Source organism: Oncorhynchus nerka, linkage group LG12 (assembly GCF_034236695.1).
Source record: "Oncorhynchus nerka isolate Pitt River linkage group LG12, Oner_Uvic_2.0, whole genome shotgun sequence".
Taxonomy (NCBI): Eukaryota; Metazoa; Chordata; class Actinopteri; order Salmoniformes; family Salmonidae; genus Oncorhynchus; species Oncorhynchus nerka.
Genome location: NC_088407.1, coordinates 1291049 through 1312139, shown reverse-complemented (window position 1 = coordinate 1312139; position 21091 = coordinate 1291049). Strand labels below are relative to the sequence as shown.

The window sequence follows — 21091 nt, the reverse complement described above, 5'->3', positions numbered from 1 at the left end:
GGTGATCTGAAGGGACTGAAGGGCAGCATAGACTGAGGTGATCTGATAGGACTGAAGGGCAGCATAGACTGAGGTGATCTGAAGGGCAGCATAGACTGAGGTGATCTGAAGGGCAGCATAGACTGAGGTGATCTGAAGGGCAGCATAGACTGAGGTGATCTGAAGGGCAGCATAGACTGAGGTGATCTGATAGGACTGAAGGGAAGCATAGACTGAGGTGATCTGAAGGGCAGCATAGACTGAGGTGATCTGATAGGACTGAAGGGAAGCATAGACTGGGGTGATCTGACTGGACTGAAGGGCAGCATAGACTGAGGTGATCTGAAGGGCAGCATAGACTGAGGTGATCTGATAGGACTGAAGGGCAGCATAGACTGAGGTGATCTGAAGGGACTGAAGGGCAGCATAGACTGAGGTGATCTGACTGGACTGAAGGGCAGCATAGACTGAGGTGATCTGATAGGACTGAAGGGCAGCATAGACTGAGGTGATCTGAGGACTGAAGGGCAGCATAGACTGAGGTGATCTGATAGGACTGAAGGGCAGCATAGACTGAGGTGATCTGATAGGACTGAAGGGCAGCATAGACTGAGGTGATCTGAAGGGACTGAAGGGCAGCATAGACGGAGGTGATCTGATAGGACTGAAGGGCAGCATAGACTGAGGTGATCTGAAGGGACTGAAGGGCAGCATAGACTGAGGTGATCTGAAGGGCAGCATAGACTGAGGTGATCTGAAGGGCAGCATAGACTGAGGTGATCTGATAGGACTGAAGGGCAGCATAGACTGAGGTGATCTGATGGGACTGAAGGGCAGCATAGACTGAGGTGATCTGAAGGGCAGCATAGACTGAGGTGATCTGACTGGACTGAAGGGCAGCATAGACTGAGGTGATCTGACTGGACTGAAGGGCAGCATAGACTGAGGTGATCTGATAGGACTGAAGGGAAGCATAGACTGAGGTGATCTGACTGGACTGAAGGGCAGCATAGACTGAGGTGATCTGAAGGGCAGCATAGACTGAGGTGATCTGAAGGGCAGCATAGACTGAGGTGATCTGAAGGGCAGCATAGACTGAGGTGATCTGAAGGGCAGCATAGACTGAGGTGATCTGAAGGGCAGCATAGACTGAGGTGATCTGATGGGACTGAAGGGCAGCATAGACTGAGGTGATCTGATAGGACTGAAGGGCAGCATAGACTGAGGTGATCTGATAGGACTGAAGGGCAGCATAGACTGAGGTGATCTGAAGGGCTGAAGGGCAGCATAGACTGAGGTGATCTGAAGGGACTGAAGGGCAGCATAGACTGAGGTGATCTGATAGGACTGAAGGGCAGCATAGACTGAGGTGATCTGATAGGACTGAAGGGCAGCATAGACTGAGGTTATCTGATAGGACTGAAGGGCAGCATAGACTGAGGTGATCTGAAGGGCTGAAGGGCAGCATAGACTGAGGTGATCTGAAGGGCAGCATAGACTGAGGTGATCTGAAGGGACTGAAGGGCAGCATAGACTGAGGTGATCTGAAGGGACTGAAGGGCAGCATAGACTGAGGTGATCTGATGGGACTGAAGGGCAGCATAGACTGAGGTGATCTGAAGGGACTGAAGGGCAGCATAGACTGAGGTGATCTGATGGGACTGAAGGGCAGCATAGACTGAGGTGATCTGAAGGGCAGCATAGACTGAGGTGATCTGAAGGGACTGAAGGGCAGCATAGACTGAGGTGATCTGATGGGACTGAAGGGCAGCATAGACTGAGGTGATCTGAAGGGACTGAAGGGCAGCATAGACTGAGGTGATCTGAAGGGACTGAAGGGCAGCATAGACTGAGGTGATCTGATAGGACTGAAGGGCAGCATAGACTGAGGTGATCTGAAGGTCAGCATAGACTGAGGTGATCTGATGGGACTGAAGGGCAGCATAGACTGAGGTGATCTGAAGGGCAGCATAGACTGAGGTGATCTGAAGGGACTGAAGGGCAGCATAGACTGAGGTGATCTGATAGGACTGAAGGGCAGCATAGACTGAGGTGATCTGAAGGGCAGCATAGACTGAGGTGATCTGAAGGGCAGCATAGACTGAGGTGATCTGAAGGGCAGCATAGACTGAGATGATCTGAAGGGCAGCATAGACTGAGGTGATCTGAAGGGCAGCATAGACTGAGGTGATCTGATAGGACTGAAGGGAAGCATAGACTGAGGTGATCTGAAGGGCAGCATAGACTGAGGTGATCTGAAGGGCAGCATAGCCTGAGGTGATCTGAAGGGCAGCATAGACTGAGGTGATCTGATAGGACTGAAGGGAAGCATAGACTGAGGTGATCTGACTGGACTGAAGGGCAGCATAGACTGAGGTGATCTGAAGGGCAGCATAGACTGAGGTGATCTGATAGGACTGAAGGGCAGCATAGACTGAGGTGATCTGAAGGGACTGAAGGGCAGCATAGACTGAGTTGATCTGACTGGACTGAAGGGCAGCATAGACTGAGGTGATCTGATAGGACTGAAGGGCAGCATAGACTGAGGTGATCTGATAGGACTGAAGGGCAGCATAGACTGAGGTGATCTGATAGGACTGAAGGGCAGCATAGACTGAGGTGATCTGATAGGACTGAAGGGCAGCATAGACTGAGGTGATCTGAAGGGACTGAAGGGCAGCATAGACTGAGGTGATCTGATAGGACTGAAGGGCAGCATAGACTGAGGTGATCTGAAGGGACTGAAGGGCAGCATAGACTGAGGTGATCTGAAGGGCAGCATAGACTGAGGTGATCTGAAGGGCAGCATAGACTGAGGTGATCTGATAGGACTGAAGGGCAGCATAGACTGAGGTGATCTGATGGGACTGAAGGGCAGCATAGACTGAGGTGATCTGAAGGGCAGCATAGACTGAGGTGATCTGACTGGACTGAAGGGCAGCATAGACTGAGGTGATCTGATAGGACTGAAGGGCAGCATAGACTGAGGTGATCTGATAGGACTGAAGGGCAGCATAGACTGAGGTGATCTGATGGGACTGAAGGGCAGCATAGACTGAGGTGATCTGATAGGACTGAAGGGCAGCATAGACTGAGGTGATCTGAAGGGCAGCATAGACTGAGGTGATCTGAAGGGCAGCATAGACTGAGATGAACTTGGAGTTCTTGACCGCAGATCGGCAGTTCCAAACACTGACAGAGACCCAGACTTCCACAGGGTACAATAAACTAGACGGGTTGCAGCCAAGGGCGTCTGTAAAGCCTACAGGGAGAGGTGAGGATGAGGAAGAGGAGGGAGGAGGAGGAAGAGGAGGGAGGAAGGTGAGGACAGGTATAGAAGACAAACATAGTTGACAAAACTACAAAAGAGAAAAATGAGATATTCTGTAAATAACTCGGTAAGATACTCAAGTGAGAGAGTGGCGTGGAGCCTTCCTCGAACATCTATTCTGTAAATAACTAAGATACTCAAGTGAGAGAGTGGCGTGGAGCCTTCCTCGAACATCTATTCTGTAAATAACTCGGTAAGATACTCAAGTGAGAGAGTGGCGTGGAGCCTTCCTCGAACATCTATTCTGTAAATAACTAAGATACTCAAGTGAGAGAGTGGCGTGGAGCCTTCCTCGAACATCTATTCTGTAAATAACTAAGATACTCAAGTGAGAGAGTGGCGTGGAGCCTTCCTCGAACATCTATTCCGTAAATAACTAAGATACTCAAGTGAGAGAGTGGCGCGGAGCCTTCCTCGAACATCTATTCTGTAAATAACTAAGATACTCAAGTGAGAGAGTGGCGTGGAGCCTTCCTCGAACATCTATTCTGTAAATAACTAAGATACTCAAGTGAGAGAGTGGCGTGGAGCCTTCCTCGAACATCTATTCTGGAAATAACTAAGATACTCAAATAAACATCTATTCTGTAAATAACTAAGATACTCAAGTGAGAGAGTGGCGTGGAGCCTTCCTCGAACATCTATTCTGTAAATAACTAAGATACTCAAGTGAGAGAGTGGCGTGGAGCCTTCCTCGAACATCTATTCTGTAAATAACTAAGATACTCAAGTGAGAGAGTGGCGTGGAGCCTTCCTCGAACATCTATTCTGTAAATAACTAAGATACTCAAGTGAGAGAGTGGCGTGGAGCCTTCCTCGAACATCTATTCTGTAAATAAGATAAGTAAGATACTCAAGTGAGAGAGTGGCGTGGAGCCTTCCTCGAACATCTATTCTGTAAATAACTCGGTAAGATACTCAAGTGAGAGAGTGGCGTGGAGCCTTCCTCGAACATCTATTCTGTAAATAACTAAGATACTCAAGTGAGAGAGTGGCGTGGAGCCTTCCTCGAACATCTATTCTGTAAATAACTAAGATACTCAAGTGAGAGAGTGGCGTGGAGCCTTCCTCGAACATCTATTCTGTAAATAACTCAGTAAGATACTCAAGTGAGAGAGTGGCGTGGAGCCTTCCTCGAACATCTATTCTGTAAATAACTCAGTAAGATACTCAAGTGAGAGAGTGGCGTGGAGCCTTCCTCGAACATCTATTCTGTAAATAACTAAGATACTCAAGTGAGAGAGTGGCGTGGAGCCTTCCTCGAACATCTATTCTGTAAATAACTAAGATACTCAAGTGAGAGAGTGGCGTGGAGCCTTCCTCGAACATCTATTCTGTAAATAACTAAGATACTCAAGTGAGAGAGTGGCGTGGAGCCTTCCTCAAACATCTATTCTGTAAATAAGATAAGTAAGATACTCAAGTGAGAGAGTGGCGTGGAGCCTTCCTCGAACATCTATTCTGTAAATAACTAAGATACTCAAGTGAGAGGGTGGCGTGGAGCCTTCCTCGAACATCTATTCTGTAAATAACTAAGATACTCAAGTGAGAGAGTGGCGTGGAGCCTTCCTCAAACATCTATTCTGTAAATAACTAAGATACTCAAGTGAGAGAGTGGCGTGGAGCCTTCCTCAAACATCTATTCTGTAAATAAGATAAGTAAGATACTCAAGTGAGAGAGTGGCGTGGAGCCTTCCTCGAACATCTATTCTGTAAATAACTCAGTAAGATACTCAAGTGAGAGAGTGGCGTGGAGCCTTCCTCGAACATCTATTCTGTAAATAACTAAGATACTCAAGTGAGAGAGTGGCGTGGAGCCTTCCTCGAACATCTATTCTGTAAATAACTAAGATACTCAAGTGAGAGAGTGGCGTGGAGCCTTCCTCGAACATCTATTCTGTAAATAACTAAGATACTCAAGTGAGAGAGTGGCGTGGAGCCTTCCTCGAACATCTATTCTGTAAATAACTAAGATACTCAAGTGAGAGAGTGGCGTGGAGCCTTCCTCGAACATCTATTCTGTAAATAACTCAGTAAGATACTCAAGTGAGAGAGTGGCGTGGAGCCTTCCTCGAACATCTATTCTGTAAATAACTAAGATACTCAAGTGAGAGAGTGGCGTGGAGCCTTCCTCGAACATCTATTCTGGAAATAACTAAGATACTCAAGTGAGAGAGTGGCGTGGAGCCTTCCTCAAACATCTATTCTGTAAATAAGATAAGTAAGATACTCAAGTGAGAGAGTGGCGTGGAGCCTTCCTCGAACATCTATTCTGTAAATAACTAAGATACTCAAGTGAGAGGGTGGCGTGGAGCCTTCCTCGAACATCTATTCTGTAAATAACTAAGATACTCAAGTGAGAGAGTGGCGTGGAGCCTTCCTCAAACATCTATTCTGTAAATAACTAAGATACTCAAGTGAGAGAGTGGCGTGGAGCCTTCCTCAAACATCTATTCTGTAAATAAGATAAGTAAGATACTCAAGTGAGAGAGTGGCGTGGAGCCTTCCTCGAACATCTATTCTGTAAATAACTCAGTAAGATACTCAAGTGAGAGAGTGGCGTGGAGCCTTCCTCGAACATCTATTCTGTAAATAACTAAGATACTCAAGTGAGAGAGTGGCGTGGAGCCTTCCTCGAACATCTATTCTGTAAATAACTAAGATACTCAAGTGAGAGAGTGGCGTGGAGCCTTCCTCGAACATCTATTCTGTAAATAACTAAGATACTCAAGTGAGAGAGTGGCGTGGAGCCTTCCTCGAACATCTATTCTGTAAATAACTAAGATACTCAAGTGAGAGAGTGGCGTGGAGCCTTCCTCGAACATCTATTCTGTAAATAACTCAGTAAGATACTCAAGTGAGAGAGTGGCGTGGAGCCTTCCTCGAACATCTATTCTGTAAATAACTAAGATACTCAAGTGAGAGAGTGGCGTGGAGCCTTCCTCTAACATCTATTCTGGAAATAACTAAGATACTCAAGTGAGAGAGTGGCGTGGAGCCTTCCTCGAACATCTATTCTGTAAATAACTAAGATACTCAAGTGAGAGAGTGGCGTGGAGCCTTCCTCGAACATCTATTCTGTAAATAACTAAGATACTCAAGTGAGAGAGTGGCGTGGAGCCTTCCTCGAACATCTATTCTGTAAATAACTAAGATACTCAAGTGAGAGAGTGGCGTGGAGCCTTCCTCGAACATCTATTCTGTAAATAACTCAGTAAGATACTCAAGTGAGAGGGTGGCGTGGATCCTTCCTCAAACATCTATTCTGTAAATAACTTGGTAAGATACTCAAGTGAGAGAGTGGCGTGGAGCCTTCCTCGAACATCTATTCTGTAAATAACTTGGTAAGATACTCAAGTGAGAGGGTGGCGTGGAGCCTTCCTCGAACATCTATTCTGTAAATAAGATAAGTAAGATACTCAAGTGAGAGAGTGGTGTGGAGCCTTCCTCGAACATCTATTCTGTAAATAACCAAGATACTCAAGTGAGAGAGTGGCGTGGAGCCTTCCTCGAACATCTATTCTGTAAATAACTAAGATACTCAAGTGAGAGAGTGGCGTGGAGCCTTCCTCGAACATCTATTCTGTAAATAACTAAGATACTCAAGTGAGAGAGTGGCGTGGAGCCTTCCTCGAACATCTATTCTGTAAATAACTAAGATACTCAAGTGAGAGAGTGGCGTGGAGCCTTCCTCGAACATCTATTCTGTAAATAAATAAGATACTCAAGTGAGAGAGAGGCGTGGAGCCTTCCTCGAACATCTATTCTGTAAATAACTAAGATACTCAAGTGAGAGAGTGGCGTGGAGCCTTCCTCGAACATCTATTCTGTAAATAACTCAGTAAGATACTCAAGTGAGAGAGTGGCGTGGAGCCTTCCTCGAACATCTATTCTGTAAATAACTAAGATACTCAAGTGAGAGAGTGGCGTGGAGCCTTCCTCGAACATCTATTCTGTAAATAACTCAGTAAGATACTCAAGTGAGAGAGTGGCGTGGAGCCTTCCTCGAACATCTATTCTGTAAATAACTCAGTAAGATACTCAAGTGAGAGAGTGGCGTGGAGCCTTCCTCGAACATCTATTCTGTAAATAACTAAGATACTCAAGTGAGAGAGTGGCGTGGAGCCTTCCTCGAACATCTATTCTGTAAATAACTAAGATACTCAAGTGAGAGAGTGGCGTGGAGCCTTCCTCGAACATCTATTCTGTAAATAACTAAGATACTCAAGTGAGAGAGTGGCGTGGAGCCTTCCTCGAACATCTATTCTGTAAATAACTAAGATACTCAAGTGAGAGAGTGGCGTGTAGCCTTCCTCGAACATCTATTCTGTAAATAAGATAAGTAAGATACTCAAGTGAGAGAGTGGCGTGCAGCCTTCCTCGAACATCTATTCTGTAAATAACTAAGATACTCAAGTGAGAGGGTGGCGTGGAGCCTTCCTCGAACATCTATTCTGTAAATAACTAAGATACTCAAGTGAGAGGGTGGCGTGGAGCCTTCCTCGAACATCTATTCTGTAAATAAGATAAGTAAGATACTCAAGTGAGAGAGTGGCGTGGAGCCTTCCTCGAACATCTATTCTGTAAATAACTAAGATACTCAAGTGAGAGAGTGGCGTGGAGCCTTCCTCGAACATCTATTCTGTAAATAACTCAGTAAGATACTCAAGTGAGAGAGTGGCGTGGAGCCTTCCTCGAACATCTATTCTGTAAATAACTAAGATACTCAAGTGAGAGAGTGGCGTGGAGCCTTCCTCGAACATCTATTCTGTAAATAACTAAGATACTCAAGTGAGAGGGTGGCGTGGAGCCTTCCTCGAACATCTATTCTGTAAATAAGATAAGTAAGATACTCAAGTGAGAGAGTGGCGTGGAGCCTTCCTCGAACATCTATTCTGTAAATAACCAAGATACTCAAGTGAGAGAGTGGCGTGGAGCCTTCCTCGAACATCTATTCTGTAAATAACTAAGATACTCAAGTGAGAGAGTGGCGTGGAGCCTTCCTCGAACATCTATTCTGTAAATAACTAAGATACTCAAGTGAGAGAGTGGCGTGGAGCCTTCCTCGAACATCTATTCTGTAAATAACTAAGATACTCAAGTGAGAGAGTGGCGTGGAGCCTTCCTCGAACATCTATTCTGTAAATAACTAAGATACTCAAGTGAGAGAGAGGCGTGGAGCCTTCCTCGAACATCTATTCTGTAAATAACTAAGATACTCAAGTGAGAGAGTGGCGTGGAGCCTTCCTCGAACATCTATTCTGTAAATAACTCAGTAAGATACTCAAGTGAGAGAGTGGCGTGGAGCCTTCCTCGAACATCTATTCTGTAAATAACTAAGATACTCAAGTGAGAGAGTGGCGTGGAGCCTTCCTCGAACATCTATTCTGTAAATAACTCAGTAAGATACTCAAGTGAGAGAGTGGCGTGGAGCCTTCCTCGAACATCTATTCTGTAAATAACTCAGTAAGATACTCAAGTGAGAGAGTGGCGTGGAGCCTTCCTCGAACATCTATTCTGTAAATAACTAAGATACTCAAGTGAGAGAGTGGCGTGGAGCCTTCCTCGAACATCTATTCTGTAAATAACTAAGATACTCAAGTGAGAGAGTGGCGTGGAGCCTTCCTCGAACATCTATTCTGTAAATAACTAAGATACTCAAGTGAGAGAGTGGCGTGGAGCCTTCCTCGAACATCTATTCTGTAAATAACTAAGATACTCAAGTGAGAGAGTGGCGTGGAGCCTTCCTCGAACATCTATTCTGTAAATAACTAAGATACTCAAGTGAGAGAGTGGCGTGGAGCCTTCCTCGAACATCTATTCTGAACATCTATTCTGTAAATAATTAAGATACTCAAGTGAGAGAGTGGCGTGGAGCCTTCCTCGAACATCTATTCTGTAAATAACTAAGATACTCAAGTGAGAGAGTGGCGTGGAGCCTTCCTCGAACATCTATTCTGTAAATAACTAAGATACTCAAGTGAGAGAGTGGCGTGGAGCCTTCCTCGAACATCTATTCTGTAAATAACTAAGATACTCAAGTGAGAGAGTGGCGTGGAGCCTTCCTCGAACATCTATTCTGTAAATAACTCAGTAAGATACTCAAGTGAGAGAGTGGCGTGGAGCCTTCCTCGAACATCTATTCTGTAAATAACTAAGATACTCAAGTGAGAGAGTGGCGTGTAGCCTTCCTCGAACATCTATTCTGTAAATAAGATAAGTAAGATACTCAAGTGAGAGAGTGGCGTGCAGCCTTCCTCGAACATCTATTCTGTAAATAACTAAGATACTCAAGTGAGAGGGTGGCGTGGAGCCTTCCTCGAACATCTATTCTGTAAATAACTAAGATACTCAAGTGAGAGGGTGGCGTGGAGCCTTCCTCGAACATCTATTCTGTAAATAAGATAAGTAAGATACTCAAGTGAGAGAGTGGCGTGGAGCCTTCCTCGAACATCTATTCTGTAAATAACTAAGATACTCAAGTGAGAGAGTGGCGTGGAGCCTTCCTCGAACATCTATTCTGTAAATAACTCAGTAAGATACTCAAGTGAGAGAGTGGCGTGGAGCCTTCCTCGAACATCTATTCTGTAAATAACTAAGATACTCAAGTGAGAGAGTGGCGTGGAGCCTTCCTCGAACATCTATTCTGTAAATAACTAAGATACTCAAGTGAGAGGGTGGCGTGGAGCCTTCCTCGAACATCTCGGCAGAACCGTCTAAGTTTCGCGAAAATACCGCTACTGACACGACCACCAGTTACAGCTGCTGCTGAGAAACCAGGAGACTGAAGACCTAACACTAATTACCTAGGAGATGAGAATCCTGGAGATAACCGGAGTCCTCTAGCTCTAGAACCACTCCTGGAGATAACAGGAGTCCTCTAGCTCTAGAACCACTACTGGAGATAACAGGAATCCTCTAGCTCTAGAACCACTCCTGGAGATAACAGGAGTCCTCTAGCTCTAGAACCACTCCTGGAGATAACCGGAGTCCTCTAGCTCTAGAACCACTCCTGGAGATAACCGGAGTCCTCTAGCTCTAGAACCACTCCTGGAGATAACAGGAGTCCTCTAGCTCTAGAACCACTCCTGGAGATAACAGGAGTCCTCTAGCTCTAGAACCACTCCTGGAGATAACCGGAGTCCTCTAGCTCTAGAACCACTCCTGGAGATAACCGGAGTCCTCTAGCTCTAGAACCACTCCTGGAGATAACAGGAGTTCTCTAGCTCTAGAACCACTCCTGGAGATAACAGGAGTCCTCTAGCTCTAGAACCACTCCTGGAGATAACCGGAGTCCTCTAGCTCTAGAACCACTCCTGGAGATAACCGGAGTCCTCTAGCTCTAGAACCACTCCTGGAGATAACAGGAGTCCTCTAGCTCTAGAACCACTCCTGGAGATAACCGGAGTCCTCTAGCTCTAGAACCAATCCTGGAGATAACAGGAGTCCTCTAGCTCTAGAACCACTCCTGGAGATAACCGGAGTCCTCTAGCTCTAGAACCACTCCTGGAGATAACCGGAGTCCTCTAGCTCTAGAACCACTCCTGGAGATAACCGGAGTCCTCTAGCTCTAGAACCACTCCTGGAGATAACAGGAGTCATCTAGCTCTAGAACCACTCCTGGAGATAACCGGAGTCCTCTAGCTCTAGAACCACTCCTGGAGATAACAGGAGTCCTCTAGCTCTAGAACCACTCCTGGAGATAACCGGAGTCCTCTAGCTCTAGAACCACTCCTGGAGATAACCGGAGTCCTCTAGCTCTAGAACCACTCCTGGAGATAACAGGAGTCCTCTAGCTCTAGAACCACTCCTGGAGATAACCGGAGTCCTCTAGCTCTAGAACCAATCCTGGAGATAACAGGAGTCCTCTAGCTCTAGAACCACTCCTGGAGATAACCGGAGTCCTCTAGCTCTAGAACCACTCCTGGAGATAACCGGAGTCCTCTAGCTCTAGAACCACTCCTGGAGATAACAGGAGTCATCTAGCTCTAGAACCACTCCTGTAGATAACCAGAGTCCTCTAGCTCTAGAACCACTCCTGGAGATAACCGGAGTCCTCTAGCTCTAGAACCACTCCTGGAGATAACAGGAGTCCTCTAGCTCTAGAACCACTCCTGGAGATAACCGGAGTCCTCTAGCTCTAGAACCACTCCTGGAGATAACCGGAGTCCTCTAGCTCTAGAACCATTCCTGGAGATATCAGGAGATATCAGGAGTCCTCTAGCTCTAGAACCATTCCTGAAGTTATCAAGAGTCCTCTAGCTCTAGAACCACTCCTGTAGATAACCGGAGTCCTCTAGCTCTAGAACCACTCCTGGAGATAACCGGAGTCCTCTAGCTCTAGAACCACTCCTGGAGATAACAGGAGTCCTCTAGCTCTAGAACCACTCTTGGAGATAACAGGAGTCCTCTAGCTCTAGAACCACTCCTGGAGATAACCGGAGTCCTCTAGCTCTAGAACCACTCCTGGAGATAACCGGAGTCCTCTAGCTCTAGAACCACTCCTGGAGATAACCGGAGTCCTCTAGCTCTAGAACCATTCCTGGAGATATCAGGAGATATCAGGATTCCTCTAGCTCTAGAACCATTCCTGAAGATATCAGGAGTCCTCTAGCTCTAGAACCATTCCTGGAGATATCAGGAGATATCAGGAGTCCTCTAGCTCTAGAACCACGCCAGGAGATATCAGGACTCCTCTAGCTCTAGAACAACTCCTGGAGATAACCGGAGTCCTCTAGCTCTAGAACCACTCCTGGAGATAACCGGAGTCCTCTAGCTCTAGAACCACTCCTGGAGATAACAGGAGTCCTCTAGCTCTAGAACCACTCCTGGAGATAACCGGAGTCCTCTAGCTCTAGAACCACTCCTGGAGATAACCGGAGTCCTCTAGCTCTAGAACCACTCCTGGAGATAACCGGAGTCCTCTAGCTCTAGAACCACTCCTGGAGATATCAGGAGTCCTCTAGCTCTAGAACCATTCCTGGAGATATCAGGAGATATCAGGAGTCCTCTAGCGCTAGAATCACTCCTAGAGATATCAGCAGCCCTCTAGCTCAGAAAATAGATTAATACTTATGTAAATGTGATATTTCAGTTTTTTTAATTCATATTAATTAGAAAAAAAATCTACAAACCAGTTTTTGCTTTGTCATTATGGGGTATTGGGTCATTATAGGGTATTGGGTCATTATGGGGTATTGTGTCTAGATTGATGAGACATGACATAGTCAGACGGGATGTAGTCGGTTGAGATCAGAGCCGTTCAGAAAACCAGCGTTCATATTTGGAATGTTAAAACATGGAGTCCAGCTCTGCAGTAGTTCCACAGAGGACCAGAAGAGGGCACTACTCCACGACTAAACTTCTGTCATATATACTCACCACATAATGAAAACAGATCTGTGCGATCGTGAGTGTGTCCGTGAGAGTGTCTGTGAGCGTGTCAGTGAGTGTCGTGTCCGTGAGTGTCAGTGAGCGTGTCTGTGAGCGTGTGCGTGAGCGTGTTACTCACAGCCAGTATCTTATCGCCTATCTGTAGGTGTCCATCTTTACAGGCCGCTCCTCCCTCTATGATCTTAGTCACATATATACTGTTGTCACCTGGTACATGCTGGTTCCCTAGTCCACCTGCTATACTGAACCCCAAACCTGAAAAACACAGACACACACACACATAGAATAAGGGAAGAGGAAGATTAGGAAGAGGAGGGAGGAAGAGGAGGGAGGAGGAGGAAGAGGAGGGGAGGAGGGAGGAGGTGATGGGAGGAGGAGGAAGAGGAGGGAGAAGGAGGAGGAGGGGGTGGGAGGAGGAGGAGGAGGGGGTGGGAGGAGGAGGAAGACAAGGGAGGAGGAGGAGGAAGAGGAAGAGGAGGTGGGAGGAGGAGGAAGAGGAGGTGGGAGGAGGGAGGAGGAGATGGGAGGAGGAGGAGGAAGAGGAGGGAGAAGGAGGAGGAGGGGGAGGAGGTGGGAGGAGGAGGAGGAAGAGGAGGTGGGAGGAGGAGGGGGAGGAGGGGAGGAGGGAGGAGGTGATGGGAGGAGGAGGAAGAGGAGGGAGAAGGAGGAGGAGGGGGTGGGAGGAGGAGGAGGAGGGGGTGGGAGGAGGAGGAAGATTTTCAGATTAAAGTAGCTGTATGAACAAGATCACAAACTGTCAATCTTTTCATGGAAACATCTACTTCAGGGGTGCTGAAACACACCTACAGCATTCAGTCCGAGACAACACACCTTTAGGTCCTTTGATGAGTTTGAGTTGTGTGACGGTCTCCACGGGTGGCTTCCTCCGGAGGACGTAGAGACGAACAACTGGCCCCGCCTCCTTTAGAGCTTCCACAGCCAAGCTGTGTGTCACCTCACGAACGTCAACATCATTTACTAGTATCACACTGTCATTAACCCTGTAACATAGACATTATATTATCTATCTAACCCTCCACTGTCATTAACCCTGTAACATAGACATTACTAGTATCACACTGTCATTAACCCTGTAACATAGACATTACTAGTATCACACTGTCATTAACCCTGTAACATAGACATTATATATATTATCTATCTAACCCTCCACTGTCATTAACCCTGTAACATAGACATTATATATATATTATCTATCTAACCCTCCACTGTCATTAACCCTGTAACATAGACATTATATATATTATCTATCTATCTAACCCTCCACTGTCATTAACCCTGTAACATAGACATTATATATATTATCTATCTAACCCTCCACTGTCATTAACCCTCCAACATAGACATGATATATATTATCTATCTAACCCTCCACTGTCATTAACCCTGTAACATAGACATTATATATATTATCTATCTAACCCTCCACTGTCATTAACCCTGTAACATAGACATTATATATATTATCTATCTAACCCTCCACTGTCATTAACCCTGTAACATAGACATTACATATATTATCTATCTAACCCTCCACTGTCATTAACCCTGTAACATAGACATTATATATATTATCTATCTAACCCTCCACTGTCATTAACCCTGTAACATAGACATTATATATATTATCTATCTATCTAACCCTCCACTGTCATTAACCCTGTAACATAGACATTATATATATTATCTATCTATCTAACCCTCCACTGTCATTAACCCTGTAACATAGACATTATATTATCTATCTAACCCTCCACTGTCATTAACCCTGTAACATAGACATTATATTATCTATCTAACCCTCCACTGTCATTAACCCTGTAACATAGACATTACTAGTATCACACTGTCATTAACCCTGTAACATAGACATTATATTATCTATCTAACCCTCCACTGTCATTAACCCTGTAACATAGACATTATATATATTATCTATCTAACCCTCCACTGTCATTAACCCTGTAACATAGACATTATATATATTATCTATCTATCTAACCCTCCACTGTCATTAACCCTGTAACATAGACATGATATATATTATCTATCTAACCCTGTAACATAGACATTATATATATTATCTATCTAACCCTCCACTGTCATTAACCCTGTAACATAGACATTATATATATTATCTATCTAACCCTGTAATATAGACATTATATATATTATCTATCTAACCCTCCACTGTCATTAACCCTGTAACATAGACATTATATATTATCTATCTATCTAACCCTCCACTGTCATTAACCCTGTAACATAGACATTATATATATTATCTATCTATCCCTCCACTGTCATTAACCCTGTAACATAGACATTATATATATTATCTATCTAACCCTCCACTGTCATTAACCCTGTAACATAGACATTATATATATTATCTATCTATCTAACCCTCCACTGTCATTAACCCTGTAACATAGACATTATATATATTATCTATCTAACCTTCCACTGTCCAGAATATGCTCATCCAGAGGCAGCACTCCTAGTGGCCGGGGACTTTAATGCAGGGAAACTTAAATCAGTTTTAACTAATTTCTATGTTTCAGCATGTTAAATGTGGAACCAGAAGGAAAACAATTCTAGACCTCCTTTACTCAACACAGAGATGTGTACAAAGCTCTAGACCTTCTTTACTCCACACAGAGATGTGTACAAAGCTCTAGACCTTCTTTACTCAACACACAGAGATGCACAAAGCTCTAGACCTTCTTTACTCAACACACAGATGTGTACAAAGCTCTAGACCTTCTTTACTCAACACACAGATGTGTACAAAGCTCTAGACCTTCTTTACTCAACACACAGATGTGTACAAAGCTCTAGACCTTCTTTACTCAACACACAGAGATGTGTACAAAGCTCTAGACCTTCTTTACTCAACACACAGAGATGCATACAAAGCTCTAGACCTCCATTACTCAACACACAGAGATGCATACAAAGCTCTAGACCTCCATTACTCAACACACAGAGATGCATACAAAGCTCTAGACCTCCTTTACTCAACACACAGAGATGCATACAAAGCTCTAGACCTTCTTTACTCAACACACAGAGATGTGTACAAAGCTCTCCCTGCCCTCCATTTAACAAATCTGAGCATAATTCTATCCTCCTGATTCCTGCTTACAAGCAAAAACTAAAGCAGGAAGTACCAGTGACTCGCTCAAAACTGAAGTGGTCAGATGACACGGATGCTACACTACAGGACTGTTTTGCACAGACTGGAATATGTTCACTAAGCTAAGGACCATGAGACTAAACACTACCCTCTGCAACTGGTTGCTGGACTTATTGACGGGCCACCCCCAGGTGGTGAGGGTCGGTAACAACACATCTGCCACGCTGATCCTAAACACCGGGGCCCCTTTCGGGGTGCGTGCTTAGTCCCCTCCTGTACTCCCTGTTCACCCACAGCTGCGTGGCCAAGCACGACTCCAACACCATCATTAAGTTTGTTGACAACACGACAGCCTGATCACTGGACCTCATTAAAATCGACGGGGCTGTAGTGGAGCAGTCGAAAGTTTCAAGTTCACATCACCAATAAACAATCCTGGTCCAAGCACACCAAGACAGTCATGAAGAAGGCACGACAACACCTATTCCCCCTCAGGAAACTGAAAAGATTTGGCATGGATCCCCAGATCCTCAAAAGTTCTACAGCTGCACCATCGAGAGCATCCTGACCGTTTGCATCCCAACCTGGTATGGCAACAACTCGGCATCCGACCACTGGGGTCTCCAGCCATCCAGGACCTACACGACCGTGGACCTAAACTCAAAAGTTTGGGGTCACTTATAAATGTCCTTGTTTTTAAAGGAAAAGCTCAAAAAAAATTGTCCATTAAAATATCATTTATTTGATCAGAAATACAGTGTAGACATGGTTAATGTTGTAAATGACTATTGTAGCTGGAAACGGCTGATTTCTTATGGAATATCTCCATATTATAGATAGTGGTGTGGGCTATACTCAGCCTTGTCTCAGGATGGTAAGTTGGTGGTTGAAGATATCCCTCTAGTGGTGTGGGGCCTGTGCTTTGGCAAAGTGTGTGGGGTTATATCCTTCCTGTTTGGCCCTGTCCGGGGGTATCATCGGATGGGGCCACAGTGTCTCCTGACCCGTCCTGTCTCAGCCTTCAGTATTTATGCTGCAGTAGTTTATGTGTCGGGGGGCTAGGATCAGTTTGTTATATCTGGAGTACTTCTCCTGTCCTATCCGGTGTCCTGTGTGAATTTAAGTATGCTCTCTCTAATTCTCTCTTTCTCTATTTCTTTCTCTCTCTCTCCGAGGACCTGAGTCGTAGGACCATGCCTCAGGACAATCTGGCCTGATGACTCCTTGCTGTCCCCAGTCCACCTGGTTGTGCTGCTGCTCCAGTTTCAACTGTTCTGCCTGCGGCTATGGAACCCTGACCTGTTCACCGGACGTGCTACCTGTCCCAGACCTGCTGTTTTCAACTCTCTAGAGACAGCAGGAGCGGTAGAGATACTCTGAATGATCGGCTATGAAAAGCCAACTGACATTTACTCCTGAGGTGCTGACTTGCTGCACCCTCGACAACTACTGTGATTATTATTATTTCACCATGCTGGTCATTTATGAACATTTGAACATCTTGGCCATGTTCTGTTATAATCTCCCCCGGCACAGCCAGAAGAAGATTGGCCACCCCACATAGCCTGGTTCCTCTCTAGGTTTTGGCCTTTCTAGGGAGTTTTTCCTAGCCACTGTGCTTCTACACCTGCATTGCTTGCTGTTTGGGGTTTTAGGCTGGGTTTCTGTACAGCACTTTGAGATATCAGCTGATCTAAGAAGGGCTATATAAATAAATTTGATTTGATTTTATCAGCAATCATCACTCCTGTGTTCCAATGGCATGTTGTGTTAGCTAATCCAAGTTTATCATTTTAAAAAGCGAATTGATCATTAGAAAACCCTTTTGCAATTATGTTAGCACAGCTGAAAACTTTTGTCCTGGTTAAAGAAGCAATAAAACTGGCCTTCTTTAGCCTAGTTGAGTATCTGGAGCATCAGATACTCATCGGATGAGGCCATGAGGTAGCCTAGTGGTTAGAGCATTGGACTAGGAACCGAAAGGTTGCCTAGTGGTTAGAACGTTGGACTAGTAACCAAAAGGTTTCTAGATAAAATCCCCGAGTTGACAAAGTAAAAATCTGACGTTCTGCTCCTGAACCCAGTGTTCCTAGGCTGTCATTGTAAACACAAATTTGTTCTTAACTGACTTGCTTAGTTACATAAAGGTAATAAAAAAACTGCATTTGTGGGTTTGATTACAGGCTCAAAATGGCCAGAAACAAAGAACTTTCTTCAGTCCATTCTTGTTCTGAAAAATGATGGCTATGTCATGCGAGAAACTGAAGATCTGGTACAACGCTGTGTACTTCTCCCTTCACAGAACAGTGCAAACTGGCTCTAACCAGAATAGAAAGAGAGGTGGGAGGCCCCGGTGCACAACTGAGCAAGAGGACAAGTACATTAGTGTGTCTAGTTTGAGAAACAGACGCCTCACAAGTCCTCAACTGGCAACTTCAATAAATAATACCCGCAAAACCCCAGTCTCAACATCAACAGTGAAGAGGCGACTCTGGGATGCTGGCCTTCTCGGCAGAGTTGCAAAGAAAAACCATATCTCAGACTGGCCAATAAAAAGAAAGATTAAGATGGACAAATACTGGACAGAGGAACTCTCTCTACACTGTTTTTCTGATCAAGTTGAAGTTATTTTAATGGACCAAAAATGTGCTTTTCTTTCAAAAACATAGACATTTCTAAGTTGTCAAAGACTCCAGCCACCCCAGTCATAGACTGTTCTCTCTGCTATCGCACGGCAAGCAGTACAGGAGCACCAAGTCTGGGTCCAAAAGGCTTCTTAACAGCTTCTACCCCCAAGCCATAAGTCTCCTGAACAGCTAATTAAATGGCCACCCGGACCATTTACATTGACCCCAGTCCCCTTTATTTTTACACTGCTGTTACTCACTGTTTATTATTTATGCGTAGTCACTTTACCCCTACCTACATGTGCAAATTACCTCGACTAACCTGTACCCCCGCACATTGTCTCGGTAACTCAGCCTCCCGTCCTGTGTCTACCTGAGCCTCCCGTCCTGTGTCTACCTGAGCCTCCCGTCCTGTGTCTACCTGAGCCGCCCGTCCTGTGTCTACCTGAGCCTCCCGTCCTGTGTCTACCTGAGCCTCCCGTCCTGTGTCTACCTGAGCCTCCCGTCCTGTGTCTACCTGAGCCTCCCGTCCTGTGTCTACCTGAGCCTCCCGTCCTGTGTCTACCTGAGCCTCCCGTCCTGTGTCTACCTGAGCCTCCCGTCCTGTGTCTACCTGAACCTCCCGTCCTGTGTCTACCTGAACCTCCCGTCCTGTGTCTACCTGAGCCTCCCGTCCTGTGTCTACCTGAGCCTCCCGTCCTGTGTCTACCTGAGCCTCCCGTCCTGTGTCTACCTGAGCCTCCCGTCCTGTGTCTACCTGAGCCTCCCGTCCTGTGTCTACCTGAGCCTCCCGTCCTGTGTCTACCTGAGCCTCCCGTCCTGTGTCTACCTGAACCTCCCGTCCTGTGTCTACCTGAACCTCCCGTCCTGTGTCTACCTGAGCCTCCCGTCCTGTGCGGCAGCTCCTCCAGGGATGATCTTGGTGATGAAGATAGACGGGTCGTCTCCAACGTGGGGGTTGTCTGTTCCACCTGCTATACTGAATCCTAGACCAGAGTTACCCTACAAACCATCACACACACACACACACACACACACACACACACACACACACACACACACATGTAGGTAAACACAGGAAGACCCCACTGCTGAAGGAGACAACAGAAAGCCTGATAGAATGTTTCATAAACCCAAGTAAATAGTACTACTTCCTGGGGAAATGTTCTGTGGACCAATGAAACAACATTTAAACATTTTGGCATTACAGATCAGCGCTGTTTACTGACAACCAAATGGAGCATTCAGTGAAAATTACACCCTCCCTACAATCCAAGATGGGGGAGGTTTGATAATGCTGTGTGATTGCTCTGCTGCCTCTGATACATAGGGGCTTGAACATGGCATCATGAAACCTAGCACAATATCAGCTGTCAAATGTTCAACACAGTGTCCAAAAACTGGGTCTCTCTTGAAGGTTGTGAGTCTTCCGGCAGGGTAACAAACCCAAACGCACCGGAAAAGTTCAAGAAGAAACCCTGGACTGATCTGAAGTGGTCAGCGAGGAGTCTAGATCTGAATCACATCCTAAACCTACGGCGAGCTCTGAAAACAGAGGTTGGTGGAGGACAGTACGGTGAGCTCTGAAAACAGCGGTTGGTGCAGGACAGTATGGTGAGCTCTGAAAACAGCGGTTGGTGCAGGACAGTATGGTGGACAGTACGGTGAGCTCTGAACCTCGGCAAGCTGAACCTCGGCAAGACGGAGCTGCTCTTCCTCCCGGGGAAGGACTGCCCGTTCCATGATCTCGCCATCACGGTTGACAACTCCACTGTGTCCTCCTCCCAGAGCACTAAGAACCTTGGCGTGATCCTGGACAACACCCTGTCGTTCTCAACTAACATCAAGGCGGTGGCCCGTTCCTGTAGGTTCATGCTCTACAACATCCGCAGAGTACGACCCTGCCTCACACAGGAAGCGGCGCAGGTCCTAATCCAGGCACTTGTCATCTCCCGTCTGGATTACTGCAACTCGCTGTTGGCTGGGCTCCCTGCCTGTGCCATTAAACCCCTACAACTCATCCAGAACGCCGCAGCCCGTCTGGTGTTCAACCTTCCCAAGTTCTCTCACGTCACCCCGCTCCTCCGCTCTCTCCACTGGCTTCCAGTTGAAGCTCGCATCCGCTACAAGACCATGGTGCTTGCCTACGGAGCTGTGAGGGGAACGGCACCTCAGTACCTCCAGGCTCTGATCAGGCCCTACACCCAAACAAGGGCACTGCGTTCATCCACCTCTGGCCTGCTCGCCTCCCTACCACTGAGGAAGTACAGTTCCAGCTCAGCCCAGTCAAAACTGTTCGCTGCTCTGGCCCCCCAATGGTGGAACAAACTCCCTCACGACGCCAGGACAGCGGAGTCAATCACCACCTTCCGGAGACACCTGAAACCCCACCTCTTTAAGGAATACCTAGGATAGGATAAAGTAATCCTTCTCACCCCCCCCCTTAAAAGATTAGATGCACTATTGTAAAGTGGCTGCTCCACTGGATGTCATAAGGTGAATGCACCAATTTGTAAGTCGCTCTGGATAAGAGCGTCTGCTAAATGACTTAAATGTAAATGTAGGACAGTACGGTGAGCTCTGAGCTCTGAAAACAGAGGT

General features: G+C 46.1%; 1 protein-coding gene across 2 annotated transcripts in view; it reads right to left on the bottom strand.

Moving 5' to 3' along the window:
- LOC115126598 (disks large homolog 4-like) overlaps positions 1 to 21091 on the bottom strand; it is a 294248-nt gene that overhangs the window by 66914 nt on the left and 206243 nt on the right. For both annotated transcript variants that reach the window (XM_065025116.1, XM_065025117.1), the window contains exons 6-8: positions 19368 to 19492; positions 13535 to 13704; positions 12822 to 12958 (exon numbers count right to left, since the gene is read on the bottom strand). In XM_065025116.1, coding sequence (XP_064881188.1) covers positions 12822 to 12958; positions 13535 to 13704; positions 19368 to 19492 — 432 coding nt within the window. The remainder of the gene's footprint in view (positions 1 to 12821; positions 12959 to 13534; positions 13705 to 19367; positions 19493 to 21091) is intronic.